This window comes from Amblyomma mixtum, chromosome 6, assembly GCF_055824585.1.
Source record: "Amblyomma mixtum isolate Tamu chromosome 6, ASM5582458v1, whole genome shotgun sequence".
Classification (NCBI taxonomy): domain Eukaryota; kingdom Metazoa; phylum Arthropoda; class Arachnida; order Ixodida; family Ixodidae; genus Amblyomma; species Amblyomma mixtum.
Window position 1 is genome coordinate 101704242 of NC_143017.1, and position 25789 is coordinate 101730030.

The window sequence follows — 25789 nt, forward strand, 5'->3', positions numbered from 1 at the left end:
GGCAAGAACAGCTATTCCCACCACACGTTTTGACAATGGAGCAAGCTCTGCTTCGTCTCGCCTGCAGTCGCATTCATACGAGCTATACGAACCGAATCAAATCGAATGTCTATTCAATGCACTTAATTACTATAAAAGGGGCATTCTACCGGATATTCAGGGTACCGGAGCTTCAGATTCGCTACAGTTAGTTACAGCGACAATAATCATGATTGGGCAAGTTGGTTCATAGCTGTACTCGCGGACAGCTTTTTTTTTTTTTTTTTTTGGCAGTGCAGTAGAGGCTAGGCAGGAAAGGGAAGGAGAAGGGAGTTGCGCCTTGTTCATTATTCAGCTCCATAGATTCCCCTTTTCACGCCTCTGCCTTTCTAGCCCGAACAATGAACGACCCGCCACCATGGCGGGGGTACAAAAGACCGTCTATTTCCCTTTCCGGCCTATTGCCTCTACTGCATTGCCAAAAAAAGTTGTCCGCTAGTATAGCAAATACTGAAGGGAGGAGGGGGATAAATAGAAGAGTAGGACGAGTTACGCATAAGCTACAGTAGGATACAACTTAAAAAAAACAGCAGTTGCTAACACTGGGCCGCGGTCCGCAGCGTCCTGTATTATTCCGCTGGCCAACTGCAACTGTAAACAAAATCATTTTTTTAATGCTTGGCTATATCAAACAATCCACGTGTCAAAATCCTAGAGCTTATAATTTTTTTTCTTGTGATAAGCTTCTTGTTTACGTAACAAGAAACGTTTAAGCAGCGTACTACTTTTTCGTCGTGGAGGAATTCTGTGCACGGAGGCTGAACGTGGGCGGAGCTTCACTGCAGACTTAAGTTGTATCCGACTATAGCACAAACAATGGCAATCACTGTCAGAGCACAAACTCTCCTCGTACAGTATCGTGTGATCTCTTCACTAGAGAGATAAGTCCTACATATGTAAGAATACAGTTTCTTCAAGTAGGCACCCATGCTATCTACGGTAGCTCTTAACAGACACACAGCTTCGTGCATCTTCCTTGTGAAGGGCACTTGACAACTTGGAAAATATCGAGCGCTCTCTACAATTCTTCCAACCGAAAACCCTCGTTCACAGACGGCAATCTTGCATTCTTGTTCGAAAAGGGAGGAGGGGAGACGTCCCTTCATCTGTATGAGAGGGAAGTTGTTGAATGAACACAGCAGAGCAGGGGACCAGCGGATCGAGACCAGGGAAACGTAACGGAAAGCCGGTGGTGACCGTCGGGCTTCAGGTTCGGGCATCCCCCCTCACCTTTTCGAAAAAGAATGCAGTGGACCGCAACTTACTCATCTCCTCCAGCGCTAACCCCTTCTGTCTGCGGAGCAGGAAGTGAAAACGCGGCCTGTCAACAAGGGTTTCTGGTTGGAAGAAACGGTCCTGTAAGTCAGCTTTTCTGCAATTCTGCAAGTTGTCCCCTTTTAGAAAGTTAGTATCTGCTTTCTAAGCCATTGTCTTAACTATATCGAGCCGGGCCTCTCAGGCATATTAACTTTCGCAAAAAAAAAAAAGAAACGCGGACAGAAGTGAGGTGGAGAGAACTAGGGCAGTTCCATTTAATAGGCAAGAAAAATAGGGACCCATCAATCAGGCCACCCAAACATTTGAGCGTGGCTTCAGCATGCGGCGCGGCAGTTTCGGTTGTGCACTTAGTGGAGGTGACGGGTAGGGTGCTCGCTCACCGTATCGGTTGTACGGTTCCCTGGTGCCGTACACCGTGCCGGCGGGGAAGACGGCCAGGTTGTGTCCCGTGCGGCAATATAGCTGCTTGACAGGTCCCAGGTGGTCGGGCAGGTTGTCCTCTTCCCGGCCCCCCAGGAAGCTGGGTCTGAAGCGAGCCATATTGCTCCAGAAGGCGGTCGCCTGCTGCTGCGCCTCGCCCACCAGCCTGGCGGGCGACCAGCGCGAACCGCCACAGGCACCCCCGCGAGACGGCGAGCCATCGGGGACGGCGCCGCTGCCACCGGGAGCTGAGCCCGACGACGGTCCAGACTCGCGCGCCAGGTCAGCCTCCTGCGAAAAGGGGCTCCTTGTCCTCGCCGCCACTAACAACACATGATTGGGGCCTTTAATTATCATCATCATCATCATCAGCCTGACTACACCCACTGCAGGGAGAAGGCCTCTCCCATGTCTCTCCAATTAACCCAGTCCTTTGTCAGTTGCCGCCACTGTATCCCCTGTTGAGACTAGGTGTCCGAGCCAGGAAACGGTCGAGGCGACGGTGAGTCAAATGAACTTTATGCACAGTATGTACAAGGGCTTTTACATGATACAAGGGCCAAGAACACCACGGGCGAGCACAAAGAAGAAGGGCGGCCCCGGCGGCGAGCGTAGCTCCGGCGTGATGGCTCTTCTGCTGCCCGTCTGCTGCTCGGGTTCAGCGCGGCTCCGTTTTTATAGCCGCTGGTAACGGTTACGGCAGCCAGCCGTTCAAATCCTCCAATCACTGGCCACCGTTCAAATTAGACCAATGGTCGAGAGCCGGCGAGCGTCGGAGGAATTCGCACCGACAGAGAGGAGGAAAGGAGGAAGGGTCCGTGTCGGCGCCGCGGCGGCGGGATGAGTCACGCTGCATGTCGCGACTTGTCCGAGAAAGTCTGGGCCTGCTTTGAGCGCCGGCGGGCGCGCAGCGCTGGTTTAGACAGGCCCGCCAGCGAAATGTGGGCGCCGGCACGACACCCCGCAAACTTCTTAATCTCAACCGCCCACCTAACTTTCGGCCGTCCCCTGCTACGTTTGCTTTCTCTTGGAATCCACTCCGTTACTCTTAAGGACCAGCGGTTATCCTGCCTTCGCATTACATGCCCTACCCAAGCCCATTTCTTCCTCTCGATTTCAACTAAGATGTCATTAACCCGCGTTTGTTCCCTCACCCACTCCGCCCTCTTCCGATCTCTTAGCGTTACACCTATCATTTTCCGTTCCATAGCTCGCTACGTTGTTCTTAACTTAAGCTGCACCCTATTTTTGCACCCTGAGCACATTTCTGAAAATTCTGCCCTCTACCCTAAAATGTAGTAAAAGTTGATTACACTACACGGAGAACAGCGGATATCTTCAGCTTGTTTTAGAGCGCTGCTCTCTGTTAATGGCTCGTTTAAAAAAAAATTTTACGCTTGTTATTAAAGGTGCACTGAAGAGGATTCTGAACATGCCTTTTTGCCGCGGGAACTCGATCCACACGTTCCTGGCATTCTTAGAAACAGTGACTTATTGCCCTGTGTGGCCGATTTCCCCAATTAAAACGAATTAACGTCCGGCTCCCGCCTTTTTTTTTTTTTAATTCTGCCTCGTACGGTGGGCGGAGTCGACCAACGCGTGGAGCGCCTTTCACCCAGTCCCGTGGAGGCTTTGCTTTCGCTCTATTTTGTTTTCTAGGTTTGCATGAATAAATAGTTTCATTCGCAGATAATGTAGCCGCAAAATAAGCCCGAATAAATAAAAATACGCGCGGACTATTTGCTACTACGGACTACTACGTATCACTCCGCCGATGGCAGAGCGGCAAGCCGCCACGGGACTGGGTGAAAGGCGCTCCACGCGTTGGTCGACTCCGCCCACCGTACGAGGCAGAATTAAAAAAAAAAAGGCGGGAGCCGGACGTTAATTCGATTTAATTGGGGAAATCGGCCACACAGGGCAGTAAATCACAGTTTCTAAGAAAGCTCGGAACGAGTAGATCGAGTTCCCGCGGCAAAAAGACAAGTTCAGATTCCTCTTCAGTGCACCTTTAATGGTGCGGCTTAGGCTAATACCAAGATAAGTTACAAAAGTGTGCCTTGAAAGGGACCCATGCATTTTATCAAACGACGTCGCGCTCCAAGAATGTTTTGCGCCTATAGAATGGCTGCGCCGCTGTGATGTTGACGGAATGTTTTCGCATGTGCAGCTTACCAAGTCGTGCACAAGGGGTGCATGCTGATGATCACGACGAATACACTGAGCAAGAAAAAAAAAATGTCTGACCTTGTGAACAGTTTCTTGATGAATTCTGTAATTTGTTGTGTGTTTAGTAGGAGATAACACACAGGTAGATCATTTTAGGTCCCACACAAAAACGTGGGGCTAATAATGAAATAACTATGCTTGAAGGAATAAGCCGAAAAAACCCGAATTGAGCCTTTCGGCGGGTAACCCGATTTGTACCCGAATGTAAGCTCGAAAAATTGCGCCCGACTTTTGCCTCTCTGTTTCAAAAAAAAAAAAGTAAAAACCGAAGGCGAAGAACACCACAGATTCGTCGCAGAAATTCCTGCCATCCAAGCGATTTCCCCTCCCCCTTTTTTTTCTTTTGCCACGAGCAGTATACATGGTCTGTTCTGAAAGTAGTAGGACTCATTTTTTTAAACAAAATTTATTCAAGAGAATAGTACAAACGATTACAATTTTTCAAGGTAGCACCCTTCCGCACCTACACGCTGCTGCCAATGAGTTTTACAGTTTTCGTACGCCTCCGGGAACGCCTGGACCGGAATGCTGTTTAGCTCCCTTGTCAAGGCCTGTTAACCACCTCTACCGATCCGTGATGTTTCCCCTCGAGCGTCGATTTTATTCTCGGGAATAGAAAAAAGTCTGGCGGGGCCAAGTCGAGTCTCTAGGGGGGCTGAGGCAGCGTTGACGCCTTGTGCTAGGCAAAAAATCGGGGTCCTCATTCACATGATGAAGAAGATCCTACCGGTTGGCCTTTTCCTCCTCTGACAACGCTCCCGGCACCAACTTCGCGCACGCTTTCCTCATGGATAAGTTTTCTGTCACGATCTCAAAAACTTGGGTTAGAGGAATTCTCAAGTCATCAGCAATCATTCTGATACTCATTCTACGATCACTGTTAAGTAAATGTTTCACTCGCTACACATTTTCGTTGGTCTTGCTGGTCGAAGGGCGTCTGGAGCGGTCGTCTTCCTCCACTCTTTCCTTACCTTCTCGGAACAGTTCGTGCCACTCAAAAAACACCTGATCACCCGTGGAAGCGTCACCGTAGGCCTCCTTAATCATGTTGTGAGTCTCTTTGCCCGTTTTACCAAGATTTACTCAAAATTTGATCGCGTATCACTGATCCAGTAAACGCTCGACGATTCTGCGTGACGAGACGTTTCGACAGGGGTTCACAGTACAAGCGACCTCCTCTCTTCAACGGCCGAGAGCCGACTGCCGATTTTCCCCAGCATTCCCAATATCCCCCTTCAACGATCCTGCACGCGCAGGCCACCCCTCGTTCGCCCGTTCGCCCAGGAAAAAACCAGTCCTACTACTTTCAGAACAGACCCTGTATGTCAAAAAAGGGCGCATCGTCACGCCGTTGATGACAATACACAAAGTCATTACAAACGCACGGCCGATCAGCACCAAACTTGATTTTTAATAAGGGAGTAATTACTCACTGACATCAACCCAAGCACAGCCATACGGCTAGAAAGGAAAGCTGTACAGCTTTCTCAGCTGCGCTTCGGTAGATGTCAATGAGTAATTACTCCCTTATTACAAATCTACTCCACCTTGCGGGATTCCCCAAAACATTTGACCAAACTTGCTTTTACAGCATTTCTCTGTTCGTTGGGCTTAGGCTCAATCATGAGCCTGGGCGTCCGGAAGGGGGGGGGGGAGCGTTTGCCCCCCCCCCCCCCCCCCCCTTCCCCGCCCCTGGAAAAAGTTCTGCGGACGCCCTTGATCATGAGGGCTACGGTTTAACGTCTCAAAGCGACTCAAGCTATGAGGGACGCTGTAGTGAAGGGCTCAGGATAATTTCGACCACCTGGTGTTCTTTAATGTGCTGACATCGCACAGTACACGGGCTTCTAAATTTCGCGTTGCTAATTATTTATTAGTGAATACATCCCATATTGGACAGAAAGTCCGTCCAAGCCCGAAAGAAATGATCTATGAAAACTGAAATGTCGTTGGCAATTGCCTCAAGATTAGCATTTCATAACTATAAATTGCATTTATTTACCCCAGTGAGCAGGTTAACATATTAAACAGATTCTGAAAAGCAGCGATCGCTGAGACCACGCAGGAGAGACAAGGAACTTAATTATCAAGTCCGAATTAGCAGTAAAAACCAAGCCTACGGCGCACTACAGGGGCGATGATTTGCCTTCATTTGGAGAATGTATAATGGGCGCCGTACTCCGAGCTGATGCTCCACGCACCCGTTCCACCAGCCATTATATGTTCAACTATGGAAGGGTAGCTAAATGTCCTGGTTGCTGTAAAGAATACCTTGAACACTTTGTTTTAATGTTTTAATACTGCAAATTATTATTAAAACTAGAATCAGAACACTGCTGAATTAATATTGCACAGAAAAAAAAATCACGAATCCAACGTTTTGTGTTTTGAACCTTAACGAATTTAACGAAGCACCTGCGGACACAGTTCAAACACTATTAAAAAAAAAGAAATAATTAAAACTCTGGGAAAAACAGTTGATAGGCAGTAGATTTTTTTTTGTCAGAGGGGGAGTTAATTTTTGGGCAGATATTAATTTTTCCTCTTCAAAGAACAAATTTGGCAACGAGATTGCGATATATTCGCTTGTCATAACCGAACGCAAAGACGAAGACGCTTAAGGTGTTTGTCAAGCGAACAAACGGAAGTGCTCCTCAGGGACAGAGCGAAACGCCCGTGAAATAGACCTGGAGGGTTGCGAAACCAACATCTGCGCGTAGCCGTATATTGTTTCGTGAGCTACACTGCTCACAGTCTCGCCGTTTCGCACGCTCTTGCACGACCATACTGCGCATGCGCTAGGAGCAAGTGACGTCACTACGCACAGCTGGCGTGTCAGCGGCCCCGGCAATTTAATAGGTGACAATTTAATAATTACAATTCAATAAGTTTGGCTCGGGGACGGGTTTTCGACGAGCTTGTGCATTAATATACGCTTTTTTTGTGTGTGAGTCTGTACATATGACGAAGCGTGGGAAAGCGAGGACGTTTCGCTAAGCTTGTGAAGAGTGAAATTACTTGTGTAGTGGTGGATGGGGAAGGCTTACCTTCTTTGCCATATCTTCGATTTTGCTGTGTCGTTCTTCCTCAAGCTTTGATTAATCGAGCGTTTGGGAAGTTAACCAATTGATTGTAGTCCCCGCTGAGGGCAGGGACATAGGGATTAAAAGAGGATATTTTGGGGGAAACCGGTGGTGGTTTCATCAGATCTATCTGCGAGGCAGTCACCTGCAAATAGTTTTTTCTTGTTCTTCCTTTCTGTTTTATTTTTTAAATGTCCCGAAGTTGACTTCGAGTAATGTGATCAAGCAAGTCGAACCTGGAAGACGTTCTGCATTATTTAACATAATCAACATTATTTCCCTCTAAATAATACCAAGAGAGAGGGGTGATATCATTCCGGGTAATATCTCCGGGTAATATCATTATTTTCTAAAATCACAGCGCTGAGAGCGGTGGTGACTCGAAAGCGGCGGTTTTTTCAGCAAGAGAGAAGCTAACCTTGGCACAAGCCCCCGCTCTGCCTGTTGTAAGGATCGTATGTATTGCACAGATATGTGCTTTCGCAGCATGGATTTCGGAGAGGTCTTTCAACTGTTACTCAACTAGTAACTACCATTCACGAAGTGGCATCCTCACTTGATAGGGGCGAGCAAATTGACATGGTATTTCTTTACTTCAGTAAAGCGTTTGACCGCGTCTCACACAGCAAACTAATCTTAAAGCTCCAGAACACTGGTCTTCCTCTACCGATTGTGAAATGGATTCAAGCCTACCTTAATAACCGAAAACAGTTTGTCCACGTCAATGGCTGCTCATCTGGAATTCTACCGGTTGGCTCTGGGGTCCCCCAGGGAAGTGTCCTTGGCCCCATTTTATTCCTCATATACATTAATGACATCGTTGCCTCAGTTGACACCGCATCCGTTAGTATAAGGCTGTTTGCAGATGACTGTGTCCTATTCAAAACTATCCGTTGTACCAATGACCAAATCGTTTTGAACAATAACCTTAATGCTGTGAACCAGTGGTGTAATCTTTGGTCTATGGAATTAAACAGAGAAAAATCTGTCCTTCTTCGGGTAACTAACAAGAAATCTCCGGCTCAGTTTTTGTACAAAATCAACGAATATCCATTAGTTCAGGTCAACGAGTGTAAATACTTAGGTGTTACGATAACTACCAACTTGAACTGGACCAGCCACATTAATAAAATCTGTACATCAGCCCTTAGGAAACTAGGGTTTCTTCGTTTCAAATTAAGGTCGGCCCCTTCCAATGTTAAGCTGCTTGCATACAATACCCTTATCAAACCTCAACTGGAATATGGCTGTACAGTATGGGACCCTCACTTGAAAAAAGACGTAAATAAAGTAGAAATGGTACAGAGAAAGGCAGTGCGTTTCATATTCAATTCATACCACAGATTAGATTCTCCATCGTCTCTAATGAGTGCTAACAACATTTTGACCTTAGAAAGCAGAAGAAAGATTTCCAGGCTGCGGTTTCTGTATCGGCTCTGCAATCACCAACTTGGTATCAACGCGCAATTGTTCATTCATCCACGTGAGGGTCGTCAAACTCGGCACACCCATCTTTACAACCTGGAACCAATCTTTGCGCGTACTAACAGGTTTAAGAACTCATTTTTTCCGCGCACTGTCTCACAATGGAATGCACTCCCAATAGAAGTTTTTTCCGCGCATGATGTAAATGTTTTCGAAGAACGAGTACGAAAAGCTCTGGGTTGATGTTACTCTTCGCTTTTTGCTGATTCATTTCTTTTTCTTTCTTTTTCTGTGTTTGCACTGCATGCTGCGCGTTTGATTGCTTTGACTGCTTTGACCTGTTGATTGCTTATGATTGCTTGTGTTTTTTTTGTGTGTGTGATTGCTTGCTAATGGTGGCGCTGAATTGCGTTTACTTATGACCTGTATTGCCCTCCTGCTTGGTCTTCGATGACTGCAGTATGTTTTAAATAAATAATAATAAATAAAGCACTAAAGGCCTCCCGTATAGCAAATACTTGACTTGCCATAGACGGCAAAGTGGGAACAAGAATTTGTAGGCCGAAGGTGGAGTTAAATTTCAGCGAATCTATGAGTTTATGAATGGATACATGATGACGCTATGCACTCATTTGATCATCATCAGCCTGCAGGACGGCGACCTCCCTCTCATCTCGCAGACTTCCTTATCTTTATCTGGCCACCACACTCGCGCCCGCCTCGCTAAGTATACTTTCTCATAGAGTCCAAGTTACCACTTGTTATATGTAACCCGGATCACGCGCTGTCGATGCCCATTTCATACGAATTCATACGAGTATACCTGATTTAAGCTAGGATATCATTAAGCCGTGTCTGTTCCCTAACCAATGCTTTTATTTTCCGGTCTCTTCAAGTTGCCTCAATATTGTTGCTGCTTTCCATAGCTTGCTACATTGTCCACATTTTAATGTTAAAATTTTTTTTCTTTACTAGGCTTTCAAGTTTCTGCCACATAGGCAAGTGCTGGTCTGGCGCAATTGTTACGCATTTCTGAAGGAACACATTATATACATTTTTCGTATTATGTACTTTTGTTTTGAGGGATATTGGTAAGCTATTTTTCATGACCTGAAAGCACTTACCAAATGCACTCCGCACAACTGTTATTATCCAAGCTTAATTCATTATAACGGTCCGAATCTATGTGCTTCCTTTTCTACTTCCAATACCCCGCTGCCTGTGTGGCAGCGGGGTATTAAAGGTCCTTCCCGGACCTTTAAAAATTACTTCAGGTTTCTTCATAATAATTTCAGTCCCGCCTTTGTCTTTGAATGTTTAAGTCCCCAATCATGCGCTGTAGTTGGTCCCTTGAGTTGTTTAGAGAAATGTCATTAGGAAACCGGAAGTTATGAAGGTGATGTACATAATACTTTTTATTTCGTACCAGCCTGTTAATATTACCACAATGCTTTGAAATTTAACGCTCACTCGCGATTACATGCAGCCAATAGGAGCCGCGTTTACATGAATGCGACAGAAATCGACTCCAGTCCACTTTTTGAGGGAAAGAATATGTTTTGAGGAGGAAAGGCAGGGCTCGTCGTCTACTCTCTTCCTCTACTTTTTTGCACTTTCTCTCAAAAAGTGGACTGGAGCCAACTCCTGTAGCATTCATGTAAACGCGGCTAGGGAATTCATTGCTTCTTATCAACCACATGAACGCAGTCACGGCTAGCGAGAGCAGTAAATGAAAATTTGCGAATATTTGTCTTAGTCTGGGTCTCAAACCCGTCGTCACCACCAAAGCTGCAGGGCTGTGCTCTATCACCTAAGCTAACCAGGGCAGTTAGCAAGACGAGGCCTAATCGATCAAGTATAGTCCAGGCTGTTCCGTTTAGCTTAGTTGGCAGAACGTAGCCCCTCCAGGACGGCTACAAAAGTTTCGTAACCAGATCGAAGACGAATATTTGTTCATGTGCTTATACTCCTTTGGGGCTGTGCGTGGCTGTGCTGGGGCGATGTTAACAGATTACTCTATTGAATTAAATCTACTCCATTTCGAAGAATTAATGTGACAATTTCTTCCACCCTTTCCGGTGGGCACTGGCCTGATGGGCACGTACGCAGATGTTTCAAGCCGCGAGCTCCGCCCGATTTTAGGCAGCACACGATGCTTTAAGCCCCCAAAAAATAGCTCAAAGAAACGGAAACTTCGCAGGGATATTTCAGGCGGGCTTCGAAGAAACAGTAAAAAACGCCAGCGAGCAACTTGCAGCAAGTCTGCGCCTCAGCGCATAATCACGCCCTCACGTGAAGCAGGCCGCCATAGGAACCTGTGGAAAGACTGAAATGCCGACGGGGCGATAAGAAACGCCCTCCGTCCATCACGAACCCTGCCGCCAAAAGCGATCGCACCGCAGGAACCGTGCCACATATCCGCCCACTCCATATTTGTGCTTGCTGTCGCAGTAAAGTATTACATGATCCGCGATTTTCCAGCCGTTCGTGTTCCGACATTGCGAGAGTTTATGCTCAGTGGCGAAAGGTGGTGCGATCCTGTCACCTGCGCGAAATTACGCGGTTATGTTGCTTTCTTCTCAATATCATCAAAGTTCATGACAGTGCTCTGTGCAAAGATACTGGTTTGGTCAAACCGATCAACGAAAGCATATTCCTGTCATGTTGCTTGTTCTGCTGCCTCGTCAATGTGCTCGCCAAGAAGGTATAGCACCGACTATGCACACATCAAGTTTTTCAAGTCTTTGCGCCTATACGGTTTTACTGTACGTTTCACGTAAAATCCGGCCGTCGAATCAGTCCGCAGGTACTGCGCCTGTATAACAGCGATGACCGAACCCATACTCTACAGACTTCAGTAATATAACTGAAAAACAAAACAAAAAAACTTCAACAGTGCGCAGCAGTCAATATTTACCAACTGGACGATGCAACAGAACGCGCGCCACTGTGGCGGCGGCGGAGGGATATAGATTATGAAAAGAGGAAAGTCGCCGTGATCCTTTCCTCCATGCCGTGTTCGTATGGCTCTGCGTACAGTGGCGGTGGCAACCACAGCGGCGTAATAAAATAGCGACATTGGCTCGCTCCGCCTTGTCAGCCGAGTGATTTGCCAGTGTGTACAGATGTGGCTCTGGTTTCAAAACAGCGCGGCCGGCGGCCGCCAACCGCTTGGCGTAGCTAAGCATTTGTGAAAACTTTACCGTACTACGTATACTGCGAAATTCCCATCTGCTGGCATATTAAAAACAGTTAGATATATGCGACGCGTATTCTAATGAATATGATTCCCGTAATATCTATAGACGCAAGGTTGTTACTGGAAAGCCATTACGTTAGAGGTAAACATGCAACAAGTCCATCGCAGTAGATGGCTGGTTAGTGCGAGTGGTCTCGAGTCTAGGAACTATGAATTACTCCCTCCCAGTTGTCTGAAAATGCCTTTTGACATGTGTTCTAAAAAGGTCACTGAACGCTGCAATAGGCGTATTATCTTCTATCCCCCGAGCCTCTCAGTCCGCCGTATCGAGATTCCGACTGACCTCACTTACTGGAGCAGATAACGAATCTGCCTCGCCGCCAGCAACTATAGTATCGAGGTGCGATCGTCATCTAAAAAATGAAATTAAAGAACGCGCGCACGCTACCCGACGCGTGCCAGCAGGGGCGAGTAGTATATGCGGCGGCTGTTCAGTGACTCCAGTCAACTCTTTTAACATCACCGGCCGCGGGCATAGCGGTGCCTGTATCGATCCGCGCTGACCCCAAGGGGCAACGAACTACTTTCCTTCGCCCTTAATTCTTGCTGCAGTGGCCTCGGCGTATCTTCCGCTCTACAGATCGATGAACGCCGTGTGGTGAGCGTCGCCCTGGATAGCATGTCCTGCATGCTGGCACAGCCTCCCACACTGCAGTCGGTAAACAAGCTCGCAACGGTGTCTTAGGCGCCGCTTGCACCGCGGGACACTGCACTGCGTGGCACAGCGCTTCTGTTCACGCAGGCCGTGTCAACTTGAGCGTGTTCCTCCTACGTGAGCTGACTACGACAAGCCACAGCCAGGAATCAGATAAGTATGCGCTTGACCTCCCAAGGAGCATAAAGGACTAGGAAATAAAGTAGAGGCGCATGCAAGCATGAGTATACGCGCTGCGTGCTTAGGAAGCCATGCAAGTCACGTATGCGGGCGACGCATATAAACCGCGCTTACGATTAATAACGGTCGTCAATTAATTTAAGGAGGGATTGTTGCCGGAATCCAATGACTCTGCTGCTTCCCTTGGGAATCGCTAAGCAGCTGGCATTTTTCTTCTGCCTTGAAAATGGCGCGAAGGTCCCAAAAGAACAAAGATAGGACGCTCGGCAAGAACTTGCAGCAAACGCCGAAACCACTGCATCAAGGCACTGAGCTCCTAAGGAGTGTCGCAGCACTAGCAGAGTAAACAAAGTGAAGAACAACATGGAAAGGGCACACGTTTCAAGGAAGCCGGTGCAATGGCGCCTGTTGCCGATGCAGTTTCGACTCCTGCGAAACAGATGGCTGGCGTGATTAATCCGCTACGATTTATTACCACCTTATGCTTATGTCAACCCCATCATCGACAGACAGTGGACAGAAAGCCTAATAATAGGGCTTCTCAACTGACCGTCAGCTTGACAGTGATACAGCAGTGCGAATAAGCGTTCCATGCGAACAAAATTCCAGATCAAGCCAAATAAGAGAGATTCAAATAATGGGCGATTATGAGTTAGAAGCGCAGCCAGCGCTGATCTCGATAGCTTGTGCGATCGCGCGCAGCCTACAAAATGTCACAAAAACGAATGTCCCGAATGCTTGTGATTAGTTTTAGGCAGGGTACAGTTTCAAGCGATTTGTTTTTATTTCAAATCCCTGTTTCATAGCGATTACTGAGAGTATGCCGATAAAGTTCAGGGAGCGGCACTATAATTTGAATTCCCTGAAAAAGGGTCCAGGTTGAGTTAGATATGGAGCATTCGTGATAGCTCGAACGGCTTTCTTTTATATAATATGTAATTGCTTGTTTGATAAAGTGGTCGCCCTGATACAAAATAGCAGTAACTTATTATTGACATAAAAAATGAGTTACAAAAAACTGGTAGGGGTTTAACGTAGTTGAACCGAGCAGACGTGCAAAAAGCAGGTGTTTATTCTTCAATCGGGGGAGGGGGGGGGGAGGTATTACGCGATATATTTAGTGGGTTAATGCCCACATATCTAGAACCAGTCATTCTCTACTTAACATCTATAGATTGCGGCGAGTCCTCATATCAGTACCAGAAAAGTGGCGCAGCGGTTAAGAGATGCACCACTGCACTGCCAGGTGGTTGTTTCTATCGCAGCCTTCGAACTTACCCTCCTCACTCCCCGCTCCTCCGAACTTACCCGAGCTTACCCAAGTTGCTACTCGGGTAATCTCGGGTAGTAACTATGGTTGCTAGGCAACGGCACAAGATCGTACGGTAAACGCACGTGCGGTGACAAAACTCTTGGTCGGTGACAAGATTCTCGGTCGGTGTTGGTGAGCGTGTAAGTGCTTTCGCACCAAAAAGGAGTTTTACACTTCTATGGAGGCAATGTCTCAGTTTCGAAAGAACTCCAGATCTTCTGGATATATTTCTCTACCATCGTATCTACTTGATCCAAAGACATGTCATTCGAAGAGCACTCCCAAATATTTAACAGCAAGTACAATGTTAATGAGCCCATTTTCAAATTGCTGCTGATATCGCAAATGGATTTTGTGGTTTTTAGATGGAAAAAGAACGGTCTCTGTTTTGGTTGCATTCACAATGAAACTAGCTGCACCAGTACAAGGTTTGTTTTCGCAACAACATTTGGATATTGCACAGTGATTAGTAGCGATGGTGGTAAACTTTATTCAGTAAAGAGTTTCGCTTCCCCCGAACTGGACAGTCCAAGGCCTCAGCTGTTTGTAGCTGCACCCGCTCTCTAAGCTTGAGCATGGACAGCAGGCCCTCCATTTCTCACGTGTCGTAAGCATAGGCAATATACTTAGCAGAGCTATCAATATTGGTTTGGTTTATGGGGTTTAACATCCCAAAGCGACTGAGGCTATGAGAGACGCCGTAGTGAAGGGCTCCGGAAGTTTCGACCACCTGGGGTTCCTTAACGTGCACAGACATCGCAAAGTATTACCGAGGTCATTAATGTATAAACAGAACATTAACGATGCTTCCCTGGGGCACTCTTGATATTATAGATCTTAAATTTGAGGCGAAGTTAATAATTACTTTCTGCTTGCGCTGCTGAAGGTAATACTTGATTAGATCAAGAAATAAGCAGCGGGAACAGTAATGAATTAGTTTTTCTAATGAAGTCAGGTAACTTATCGACGAAGAAAGAGCCTTAGAATAATCGATAAAAACACCCCACGTACACAGTTCTCACTCAAATGACTCCAGTGTTATTTCTTTTTATGTTAAGAGAGAATGTTCGGTCGAAGGACATTCCATGAAATTTTACGGTTTTATGGGGTTGAAGCAGAACGAAAAGTTGGTCATGTTGGTATTTGTTTATATTTATGGAGGGCAACGCAGAAAAGGGGTTTAAAGTGCCAAAGTGACTCATACTATGAGGGACGCCGTAGTGGAGGGCTCCGGATGGTTTCAGACTATGAGGGACGCCGTAGTGGAGGGCTCCGGATGGTTTCAGACTATGAGGGACGCCGTAGTGGAGGGCTCCGGATGGTTTCAGACTATGAGGGACGCCGTAGTGGAGGGCTCCGGATGGTTTCGAGCACCTGGGATTCTTGAATGGGCACTGATATTGGGGCCTCTAGCCCCCTTTGATAAAGGCATACTGATACGGTGGTATTTTGTTGTGTTTAGTGAGAAAAGAAGTCATTCGAGCATGAATCAAACTTTCTAGGCCTCTAGGACGAAAGTACGCATACAGGTGTACCTTTGGAGAAAACAATGCTGTCTCCATCTTTCTGCAACACAATAACTTTAGCGATTTGCAAATTTTTAGAAAAAATTCTATTAGTGAATTTAAGGTTGAAAACACGTGTCGTAATACTGGGGAAACTACGTGTAAAACGTATTTAACGGGTGTTAATCCGCCAACGAGACGCATTTTCTTTCTGCCTGTCCCCCATGTCTGTAAACAATTCGAGTCACAGGATTTGCTTCTTATGGACTCAAATTAATCGTTAAAGGAACTCGAGAGATCTACAGCGGAAATTATTTTGTTGATTAAGGAGATTTCTTTAAAACTGTTACTTTCAGTATGCCCTGAAAACTCATTAATTCGCTTAGGACAGATTTGTTGATCACTTTATAGTTGAATAAATTCTGCAAATAGCACCTTTCCTTCATGTCGCAAAACGCTGGTGACCTTATTGCGCTGAGACTTGAAAATTTTTAGCACAACCTCAGATTTGCTGCTTATAAGAAGTGCGTACAACTTATTTCATTTGCATGCGTCACTTAGACATATTTCACGTATCCATAGTTTTTATTCGGTTTTACCTGAACCTTGCAAACTCTTCAATTAGATACATTGTTCATAAACACCTAGAAATATGTCTAAAAAACAATCGTAGGCAAGTTCAGGGAAATCGATACAATTAAATTTTAACGAGTCCGCCCCTGACACCTGGCTGCGAAAAGTAGCCAAACTTCCCTTGTCTCTCATGGCTAAGGGAAAATCAAGAATGGTTTGGTTTGGTTTGGTTTATGGGGTTTAACGTCCCAAAGCGACTGAGGCTATGAGAGACGCCGTAGTGGAGGGCTCCGGAAATTTCGACCACCTGGGGTTCTTTAGCGTGCACTGACATCGCACAGTACACGGGCCTCTAGAATTTCTCCTCCAAAGAAATTCTAGCCGCCGCGGCCGGGATCGAACCCGCGTCTTTTGGGTCAGCAGCCGAGCACCATAACCACTGAGCCACCGCGGCGGCATGAAAATCAAGAATGCTGTGGGACTCCAATCGGTGACTTTGGTCGGTAAAAACGCATGAAGCTGGTCACTGATCTCCAAGCTTACTATCCCTGACAGGAGAAATGAATAGTCTACGTTAGTAATAAACAGGTGAAATAATATCGGTGACCAATTTAAAGTGCGCATGGTAGCTTTCATTACATTTGAAGAACCATTCATTTCGAGGGTTCTGCTTAATTCCCTCTCCTTCGCACGAAATTTCAGGTACACATCCCGTTTTATTGCCAGGAAAGAAATAAAGCCTTCATCGTTGGTCTGGCTTAAGCATTTGTCGAAGAAACAAATAATATGCGGAACACTATCTGCCGAAGGCCAATACAGAACGCAAAAGACAAGATTATTGCACAGCACTGTAAAAAATGCTTTATTGTTCTTTACGCATGTGTATGGTTCATCTGAAAAGCAAGTTTTTGCACGCTTAGCTATCAGCATCACGTCACCTCCTAACCGGGAAGGACGATTTACGAAGTAGGGCGTAGTATACTAGCTCTGGCAGTTTAAGAAAATCACAGTTACTATGATGCCAATTTTCGGAGGACCATGACAATGTCTGGCTCAAAGCCAAAAGAAGTCGTGTTACTCTACGCTTGAAATACGGCTGCACCACAACTCCACAAGTGGGCAGGACAAACAGCACGTTATCGGAGGACACCAGATCCTGTCTGCGTGTTTCGGCCAGCATAGCCTTATTATGCTGCACCCGCGTCTGACTGGCCTGACATGGCGTTGCTGTGCGCTACGTGGAACAAATTTACAGACGTCATTCAGTCGCTGGTTTGGCAGCCAATAATACGCGACCAATTTTGAGGCGGCGAAAGAACCTCACCGTGTGAATCGCTGCGCCAACCGCGGCATGAAGCTTGTTTGCATCTCAGTAAGGCGATACATAAATAAGAGGCCTCAGAAAGTTCGCAGCAACTTTCTTTCCCGTACAGACAACCTTGAATTTTGTTTCTTTTCACTGCTGTTGATGTACTTGTAACTGAAATGGCATTCATATGTTCGGCGTATTATTATTTCGAAAACTGAACAGCACGTGCTCTCTCCCCAGATATCAAACGTTGATAGATAGATAGATAGATAGATAGAACTTTTATTCACGTCAATTGCCAGACAACATAAATCAGGCCTACCAAAGCCGACGATGTTTTCTATTTTGCAAGCAGCGGTAAACACTGGGAAGACAAAGCATAAAAAAATACTTGACGCACGCCATATGCGCCATGAGGCACTGACGACCTACAGTTCATCACTGCCACGGTTCGTGCATAGTGAGCCATTAGGCGCGTGGTCTCCAAATCTCAAAGGGGCGAATCCGTGCTCGCAGTCGTTCGCATTCTGAGATTTCAGTTCCTTGTTAAACTTCTTTGCGGTCCACATCCAGGAAACTTTTGGAGATAGACTTTAACATGGCTGATAGCTTCTGACTGCTCCGAAGCAATTGTTTTAGGCTGGACCAGGTGGTATGTCAGTCTCGGGAAACATGACAAATTGTGCTCGCCGCGCGACAGGCACCCCGCGAAAAGCGAAACTTGGCGACTTCGGGAACAGGAGCAGGGATACAGTGACATGGCTTCGGCACTGTCGGCCATCCAACAGCCTGGTTAGAGGCAGTATTTCCAAGAAAAGTACAGTGCACCGCTCACCAAGAAACAGAAGAATGAGCTTGGCAGTCAGGAATGACGATGCATGGTCCACATTACATACCGGATCTTGATAACAGACAATACTGGCGTGCGCGCGCCTCAGGTGTCGTCGGCCGCTCGGTTACAAGAGGCGCTCAGAACAAACACCAAAGCCACGAGAGAGGAGACCTCACGCGTTACGCAAGAAGAGAAAAATCGCTCGTCCTTCTCTCCCCGCAGCAAACGCAACTGGATCCAGTTTACCTTTGGCGAGGCAAGTCCGCAGGCGCAGAGGAGTACCAGGGCGGATAAGAGGAGCGTCAGCGGATGCGCGACACCCAACCGACCACAGTTCATTACTGGCGGTCACCGGCGAAACCATGTCCGCGGTGGTGGTCACCGCCGGTGGTAGCCGCACGCAAGCACCAACTGCTCCGGCGACGACGCTCCTCATGCAGAGGTCCCTTTTCCCCCTTGCCGACGACGAAGCCTGTCGCCTGTGCTGCTACGCAGGGTGGAGGAGGCGGCGAAGGTCAGTCGGTGCTGCTGCCGGTGTACGTTGATACCATAAGGCGCCGCAATTATCCACAGCGTCTCGTGCGGCGCAGATCGCGTGGACCGGCCAGTGTGAGCGCCCCTTCCTGTAACTCTCTCTTCTGTGGCACCCTTCGCATTGTTAGCCGGGGCCCCGCCGGGAGCCCTCGGACTCCGTCGCCTCGCGTTCCCAGAGAAGGCGCCCTTCCGCCAAACGCGATTATCTCCCCTCTTGGAGCGGGCCACAGCAGCGAAGGCAGCGGCCGATGGACTCCTCGTTTTTCAACGACTCGCTGCTGCCTTTCGGGACGATCCGCTTCGCGCCATTGAAGCCTCTTGTGCGCGGCCGTCCTAATTGCGAAGAAAGGAAACAGAGCCGCCGGGAGGAGAAAGTTGTGGGAGAAATAGAAGCCGGTGTATGTGTGTGTGTGTGGAAGAAAGGGCGGGCGGACGACACGGAGCCCCTCCTCGCCGCCCTCGATAGCGATCGAGCTCGTCTTCGGCGAGTCGGTCCCCGCCGTCTATGCCTCTTCCAGACCGCGGCAGCAGCATTTCGATGACTTGGCAAGCGGCGACGGCGCTTTCGTATCTCGCGCGGCGAGCGAGCGCTGCGCACAGGGAGCGCGTACAACGTGAGCAATCGCCGGTCACGTAGAGGCCGCGTGCGCCCAACGCGGTGGGAGAGGGGCGAAGGAGTCGAACGACGAACTGCGTGATGGGAATCGGAATGAAGTCTCTCGTGACCGATGCTGCCAACGCCGCGAGGTGCGCGCCGCCGTGCGTAGAGTATACTATACTTAGATAAAAATGCGCGCGCAGCTTCTACCCCGACGCGCGTCCGCATAATGAAGTGGCGGAACGTGAGAGGTAGGCACCGCTGCTTAGCTGGGACCGTTTAAGATGGGGAAGGGAGCTTATCAACGCCGTTTATCGAAAACCTGACTTTACAAACACGCAGGGGCGCTCTTATATACGGCCTTTCAAGACGAGCCATGCATTACTCTACGCAGCAGAAGGAATACAACGGAAACTCCGCACAACCGGTGCGAGTATCGGTGCGTGTGGGCATTCAACTTCTGTGGCTGAACCATCTTGTCTCCTAGGCCAGCAGGCAGCCTGCTACATAGAGCAAAATTGCACAAACATCCCCGCTGACTTGGTAGTGTCAGCAAATAAGGGTTATAATTCCCGTGCTGATCGACTGCACGCAAACCGCAGCGATGGCCCAAAGGTTTCAGCATTTGGTCCGTGACCGGGAATTGCGGACTTCGAACCTCAGTGCAACCGGGTACCCACTGATTTCATATGGGTACACGGTTTCCCCTGGCTTAGTGCTCGGCTTCTGAAATGCTGGGAAAAATTGCGTCTTCGACCGCATCTCGAGCACATCAACAAAAAACAGTTAAGCCGTGACACTCTTTGGTTGGCTGTCCTGGCGTCATTAAAGTTATCATCATATGTTTGCACACAAGAATTTGGAACTAGCTCGCGCCCATGACACAGGTATATGGCAGCCCAGAGTATACAACATCCGGCACAGCTCCTACCATTCACGGATCTTTCCAATACCTACAAGACGGCCAGTGATTATCATTTGTTGCTCACACAACACTGCTCGGGAACTTAGCTTTTTTCTTGTTTTCAGCCCTTTGTATTTTGTATTGTATGTGTTAAGTTGTCTTTGATGAATTTCCCCTACGTAATTCCCTCAAGGGGCTTCAGGATATTGAAGTAAATACAATAAATAAATACGTTACAGCTGATGAACGGGAACGCACGACCCTCGGTGGCAGACTTTCCGCTCCTCGCGCATATGGAAATTTGGAACGCAGCATGCAAGCGCGCAGATGTCGCGTGCGTGTCGACGACGCCCGTCGGCAGCACTTCTCCTGCTTGCGGCAAGGATGTGTGCCAGGCCACATCGCGTACTTCCTCGTTGTAGTCGCGATCCCACGCGCTGCGCGAGCGGTTCCCGAGATAGGCTGAAAAGATTGGCTCCGTATGTTTTTTTTACTTTTCGCTGCGGTCTCTACAAAACGAGCCTGCTTCGGATTTCGATTTGATTCCATTTATTTCCTCAAACCCAAAAGGTTGTAGAGAAAATTGCCAAGAAAAAAAGCTGCTCAAAAGCAGCTCGACTGACCCCTAGTTCGTATTGCAGGCCGGAAGCACATACCTCTTCCCGCAGTGACTGATGAAAGGCAGCACAGGAAAACTTGAAAGGGATTTTACAGTTTTAGAGCAGAGTAGATGGAAACAGGAAAATGCCGGGAAAATCCTGTGCTTGTCACAGAACAAAAACAAAGGGACGCAGTCATGAAAGCGAATTCCCTTCGTATCAATCGGTTGGGGAACAGGCGAGCACATCAGTATTACACGCGGTCAGGTCGTTAGGTCAGCGGGCCAACCCGTGGCACAAAATTTACTGAACATAACTACTATACAGGTTGTTTCACTTTAGACGTTACACAATTTTAAAAATAGGCTTTTTGAGTTAGAAGAGCACCTTTTTTTCGGCATAGCATTGTCAGAGGTGAAGTACAATACAATACAGACGAGGCGAGATAATTAACAGGCTGGTTACTAGTACTGAAAACTTAACTTTAACAATCACTGTTAGGCGCCTTAATCATTGAGAGGCCTGTATCCCACCGTAAGTAACACCCATATCAGTTTTTAGAGTTACCCTCGGAGCTGTGGCCCAACAAATCTTGCCTACATCGTGCCAAGATAATTGCGCTTTCGAGAAGCTTGCAGGCAAAGCAACCTCTCCCGTGCGCGTAACTCGTCGAAATAGGCAAAATTTGTTGGGCCACAGCGCGGACATGTAGTAATCGCGTTTTCGAAATTCTAAAAGTGATATGGGTATTACTTATGCTGGGCTACACGCCTCTCTAGAATCAAGGAGCTTAACAGTAATAGTTAAAAATGTAACTTTTCAATATTGGCTGTATTCTGATGCACCTTATCACTGGCAATGGTATGCCAAAAAAAATCGCCTAACTCAAAAAGCCTATTTTTAAAAATTGTGCGAAGTCTTAGGTGAAACACCCAGTATACGTATAACAAGGAAGCATAATTACTCGAAGTAAACGACAAATGCTCTGTTGTGGAGCAAAAACCGCGCTCGTCCACCATGACGACGTTTTGCTTTACCCAACTTGCTCTTTTCTGCCTCTGTGTTTTCGCCTAATCAAGCATTTGCCAGTTTTACTTGCTACCCTCGGAAAATCTGTCTTCGTTTTTTTTTTTTTCCTTTTCCGTTTACTTTCCCCGAGTGATCCTTTTTCTGCTCGAGTCAGGGAACGATCCGTTCGCTTCGTCTCCGCCGGATGCATTTTTTTCTTTCTTGCTTCTCGGTGCATTGCTCGCGTACAGAGCCGACCCGAACATCGATCCAGGGCGGGGACCCACGGCCTGTGCGCGGGCAGCCCTCGGACGCCTGTCCGAAGAATGCGTACGAGAAGAATGAATAACAGTCGGGCGCGCGATCTATCCATAGCGAAGGACGCGTTCAGTCGACGCTTGGTTATCCAGCCTGCCCGTTCATGGCCGTAGTATAACATTCATGAAGTACGACAATTCGCTTTCGACCACCAGAAACCGTTCTTTTTACGATTTGTCAAAAGGCACTGCGGAATTACGCTCACAAATATTGCCCTTTTAGTCAGCTCAGAGACGCGCCCGAATTTTCATGCGCGACGTCCACGTAGGAAATTGTTACAAAAAAAAAATGAATATGCATCAGCTACGAAAGGGGTCTGGACGTCGTTATGTGTGATGGGTTCAAGAATCACATGGCCCATCGACAATCAACGGGTCACGCGACAGTTAGAGAGCCGCATTGAGAGGTGACGTCGTTTCATGCGATTGCACTCGCACAGGTATTTCACTGTTGACGCTATAAAACATAAATAAACCCCATTCTGCCTCCGCACACGGTCTCGCTGGTCCCATACTTCGCCCACCTCCGGTGCAGGAAAGTAAAGCCCCCCCCCCCCCCCCCCCCTCCCTTCCTCCACTCCAGAGAGCTCCCTGCTTTGTGGTGCACGCCAACCATGCTAGCTCAGGAGGGGAACACGCGCGTCCACTCCTTGGAGCATTCCTGGACAACATTCTCTTCGGCTTGCGAGTAAACGCTGAAGTTTGCGGCTACGACATACTTCGAGGCAGCCGTCTGAGGCGAGGGGGGTCCCAGCCGGGTACGGAACAGCAGCCTCACGCGGCGGCTTGTACGCGGGCGTGAGTCCCCCAGACTGTATATGTATCGTGGGCGAGGTCAATGGTGCATCGCTGAGTGCGTGTTTTCGATGAGCTGCAGCGGCGTGAGCGGCAGCTCTCGCACAGCAGAGACGCACGACTCACGTCGTACGTCGAAGACGACACGGAACGTCGCGAAGGAGATGACGTCATCTACAAGCTTGAGGAATGTTACGAGGTATGGAAAAAAGCTCTATACAGGCAAGTCTGAAACGCGATAATGGCTATTTAAAATAAGCAAGATCAGCGGGTCATCAATAAAGTCTTTCGATTAGCATATCTGACGTCCATGCAATGTGCTCACAAGAATCTGGTGCTGTAAAGTGTTCTTAATGCTCAGTTTTACTCTCGGCGCTGAGGCAACCGTTCAGTCTTCGCCACACTTAACTGCGCTCCAGCTTGCGGCCAGGGTAGCATCTAATTATGTTCATTTAATTAGCACATAAACAAAGGCTCTAGTGTTTCGGTCTCTTAGTTCACGTAGGCCAATCACGGCAGGCTTTTATTCCCAACGAAAGAATCTGCAGTCCGGGTGCGGCTAAGAGTCGAAGAAATCCATCGCTTTGGTTATTTAACTAGGCAGCTAGTCATAATCAGTCAATATGCTCTTCGTTGTTCGCTTTCCATTGTCAAGACAAAGCATGTATGCAAGGAATATATGGTTAATACATGTTGTGGGAAGGGCATAGCACAGCACATTAGCGCTTCCTGCTGGCAGTTCCGTAATATATAGCAGGCCCATTGACGAAGTAGTTCCAAGACAAAGAGCAAGCTCTTTGTACAGCGCGCATGACCGGCCACGTACATAGGGCAGCAAGCAAAGCGCCCGTGGTTTTTACTAGATCATTGCCTAATTACCTAACATTACCTAATATTACCTAGAGGGAAGGAAAGCTGGCCCCACCGTCTATGCGAGTTTATTAAATAATGGGGACTTCATCGACCGCGGGAATGCCTGTAAGATAGCGGTATCGTACTTGGCTTGTCCCTACATCACATTGAATGCCAACAGCGCAACCGACGCAGACAAAGTAGAAGACACAGGACAAGCGCTGTCCTGTATCACAACTACGACTGCAGAAATACAAATTTTTGCAAAATATACATTGCAAGGAAGCGTTGTTTTACAGTCAATATGTCCTGTAATAAAATACGCATATGTACGTGGCAATAAATGAGCAGAAAAGCAGATAGGCGTAAATGAGCAACGAATTTGCCCATGGTGAGAGAGGGCTCTCTCTTCATGCCACCATATGTAGGTAACCGAGGATTTTTTTTTTTTTTTTGCGTTTAAATGGCACACTTTTCAGGACAAATAAATATTCTTCAAAAAAAAATGTTAACGCTTAAAATAGTACGCTATAGAAGCTTCCGTCCATTTTCGCATTGTGAAAAATGGAAGCGTTTCATTAGTGTCGTATGACGTTGTGGATTCGCACCTCATGCTCGTGCATAGGCTACGGTTCGTACCACGAGAAACTTGCCCGGACTCTCGATTTTCTGTGAGAAACTAGTGTGCACGCACTAAGTGCCGGATCTCGCCATGCACTGGCGCTGCGCTTACAGCCGCAGACGAAATGATATCTCAATGAATAGCACCGAACTGGCAGTTCTTCGAAGCTGAAAAACTATGAGTTCTAGCCCAAGAACTAACTCTACTGAAGTGTCTATTAGCTGACCAAAATAGGTTTCTTCCAAATCCGTTTTGTGTATTCAATTTGGCAGGCTCCGAGAAAGAGTGACTACACGCAATCATCTAGCCCACAAGGTCGTGCTGTGCAAGTAAATTACGGAGCACGAACAGCCTACTACTTCAACTCACATAGGGGCGTATTCTGTAATGATTCTTTTCCCGATTTATTCGCTTGCCCATTTGCTATTTCCTGCTGTCGTCTGTGACAGGATGAGGATCCATAGCGCACAAAATTGTAGGGACACAACACAAGCGCTACAACTCTACTGAAGTGTCTACTGAAGTGTCAAGTTTAGCGCTTGTGTTGTGTCCCTTCAATTTTGTGCGCTAGGGATCCTCATGTTGACTACCCACTAGCCCGAACCCTGACCCCTCTAAGTCTGTGACAGACAGCAGACAACGTCGCTCTCCGGCTCACTTACGAAAGGCGGCAATAAACGTTGGCAAAAAAAGCAGAACAATGGAACGCTCCTTACAAAATACGGCTCCCTTAGTGACAGGGTGCACTTTAGGCCATGGCAGCTGTGGGAACCCTCAATGACCCCGCACATTTTTCAAGTGATTTAGTCTGACCATTGCCTGCTGGTTAATTTCTACAATGTGCTGCGTCTTCTCACTCCTTTAAAAGCCCATCTATATAATGGGGTCCACGGCAGCCAGTGGCGCGTCAACAACACCCACGCCAAACGACGCCGAAACACTCTGCTGCCAGAATTCCGCAAAACGGTGGGCCTCAGAGACAGGCGGCGTCTGAAGTCCGGGCGCTAAGCACTGTCCGAAAGGCATAGCTCTTTTTTTCTAAACCGTGACGATTGCCGCAACGGATAGGGGACGAACGGAGGGGAGCGACGCCTTCTTCGGGGGCAAGCACCCCGGCGACAAAAGACGCTACAGGGCTGCTGCTTCACTCCCCGTACTCCCGACGTTTTGAAACCTTCCCACGGACCTGACCAGAGTCATCGACCGCAGACAGCCAGCAGTCTGTGTAAGCAACTGCCCATTGGTGGGGGCTTTGTTGCTGTTGATGTTCAGCAAAGGAAAGGGGGACTTCCAAGCTTTTAGACTCACCGCCTCAGCGTACCTGAGACATCGTTCATCATCGGGATCATTCTCCTGCGCCGTCTGTCGGTGTCACTATCCCCGAAATGTAAAGGTGAAAGGCGTACCATGGAAGAGGCCGAGCGACGGAAACAAGTTGGGCACCGCGCCGGGAACTGTAAA

The 25789-nt window shown here is 47.7% G+C and overlaps 1 protein-coding gene across 4 annotated transcripts in view; it reads right to left on the bottom strand.

Annotated features, from left to right (window-relative positions):
* The window catches only part of LOC149339868 (fibroblast growth factor 1-like), a 58834-nt gene that overhangs the window by 12898 nt on the left and 20147 nt on the right, over nucleotides 1-25789 (bottom strand). For all 4 annotated transcript variants that reach the window (XM_089548520.1, XM_089548519.1, XM_089548522.1 and 1 more), the window contains exon 2: nucleotides 1698-2028. In XM_089548520.1, the coding sequence (XP_089404646.1) occupies nucleotides 1698-2028 (331 nt within the window). The remainder of the gene's footprint in view (nucleotides 1-1697; nucleotides 2029-25789) is intronic.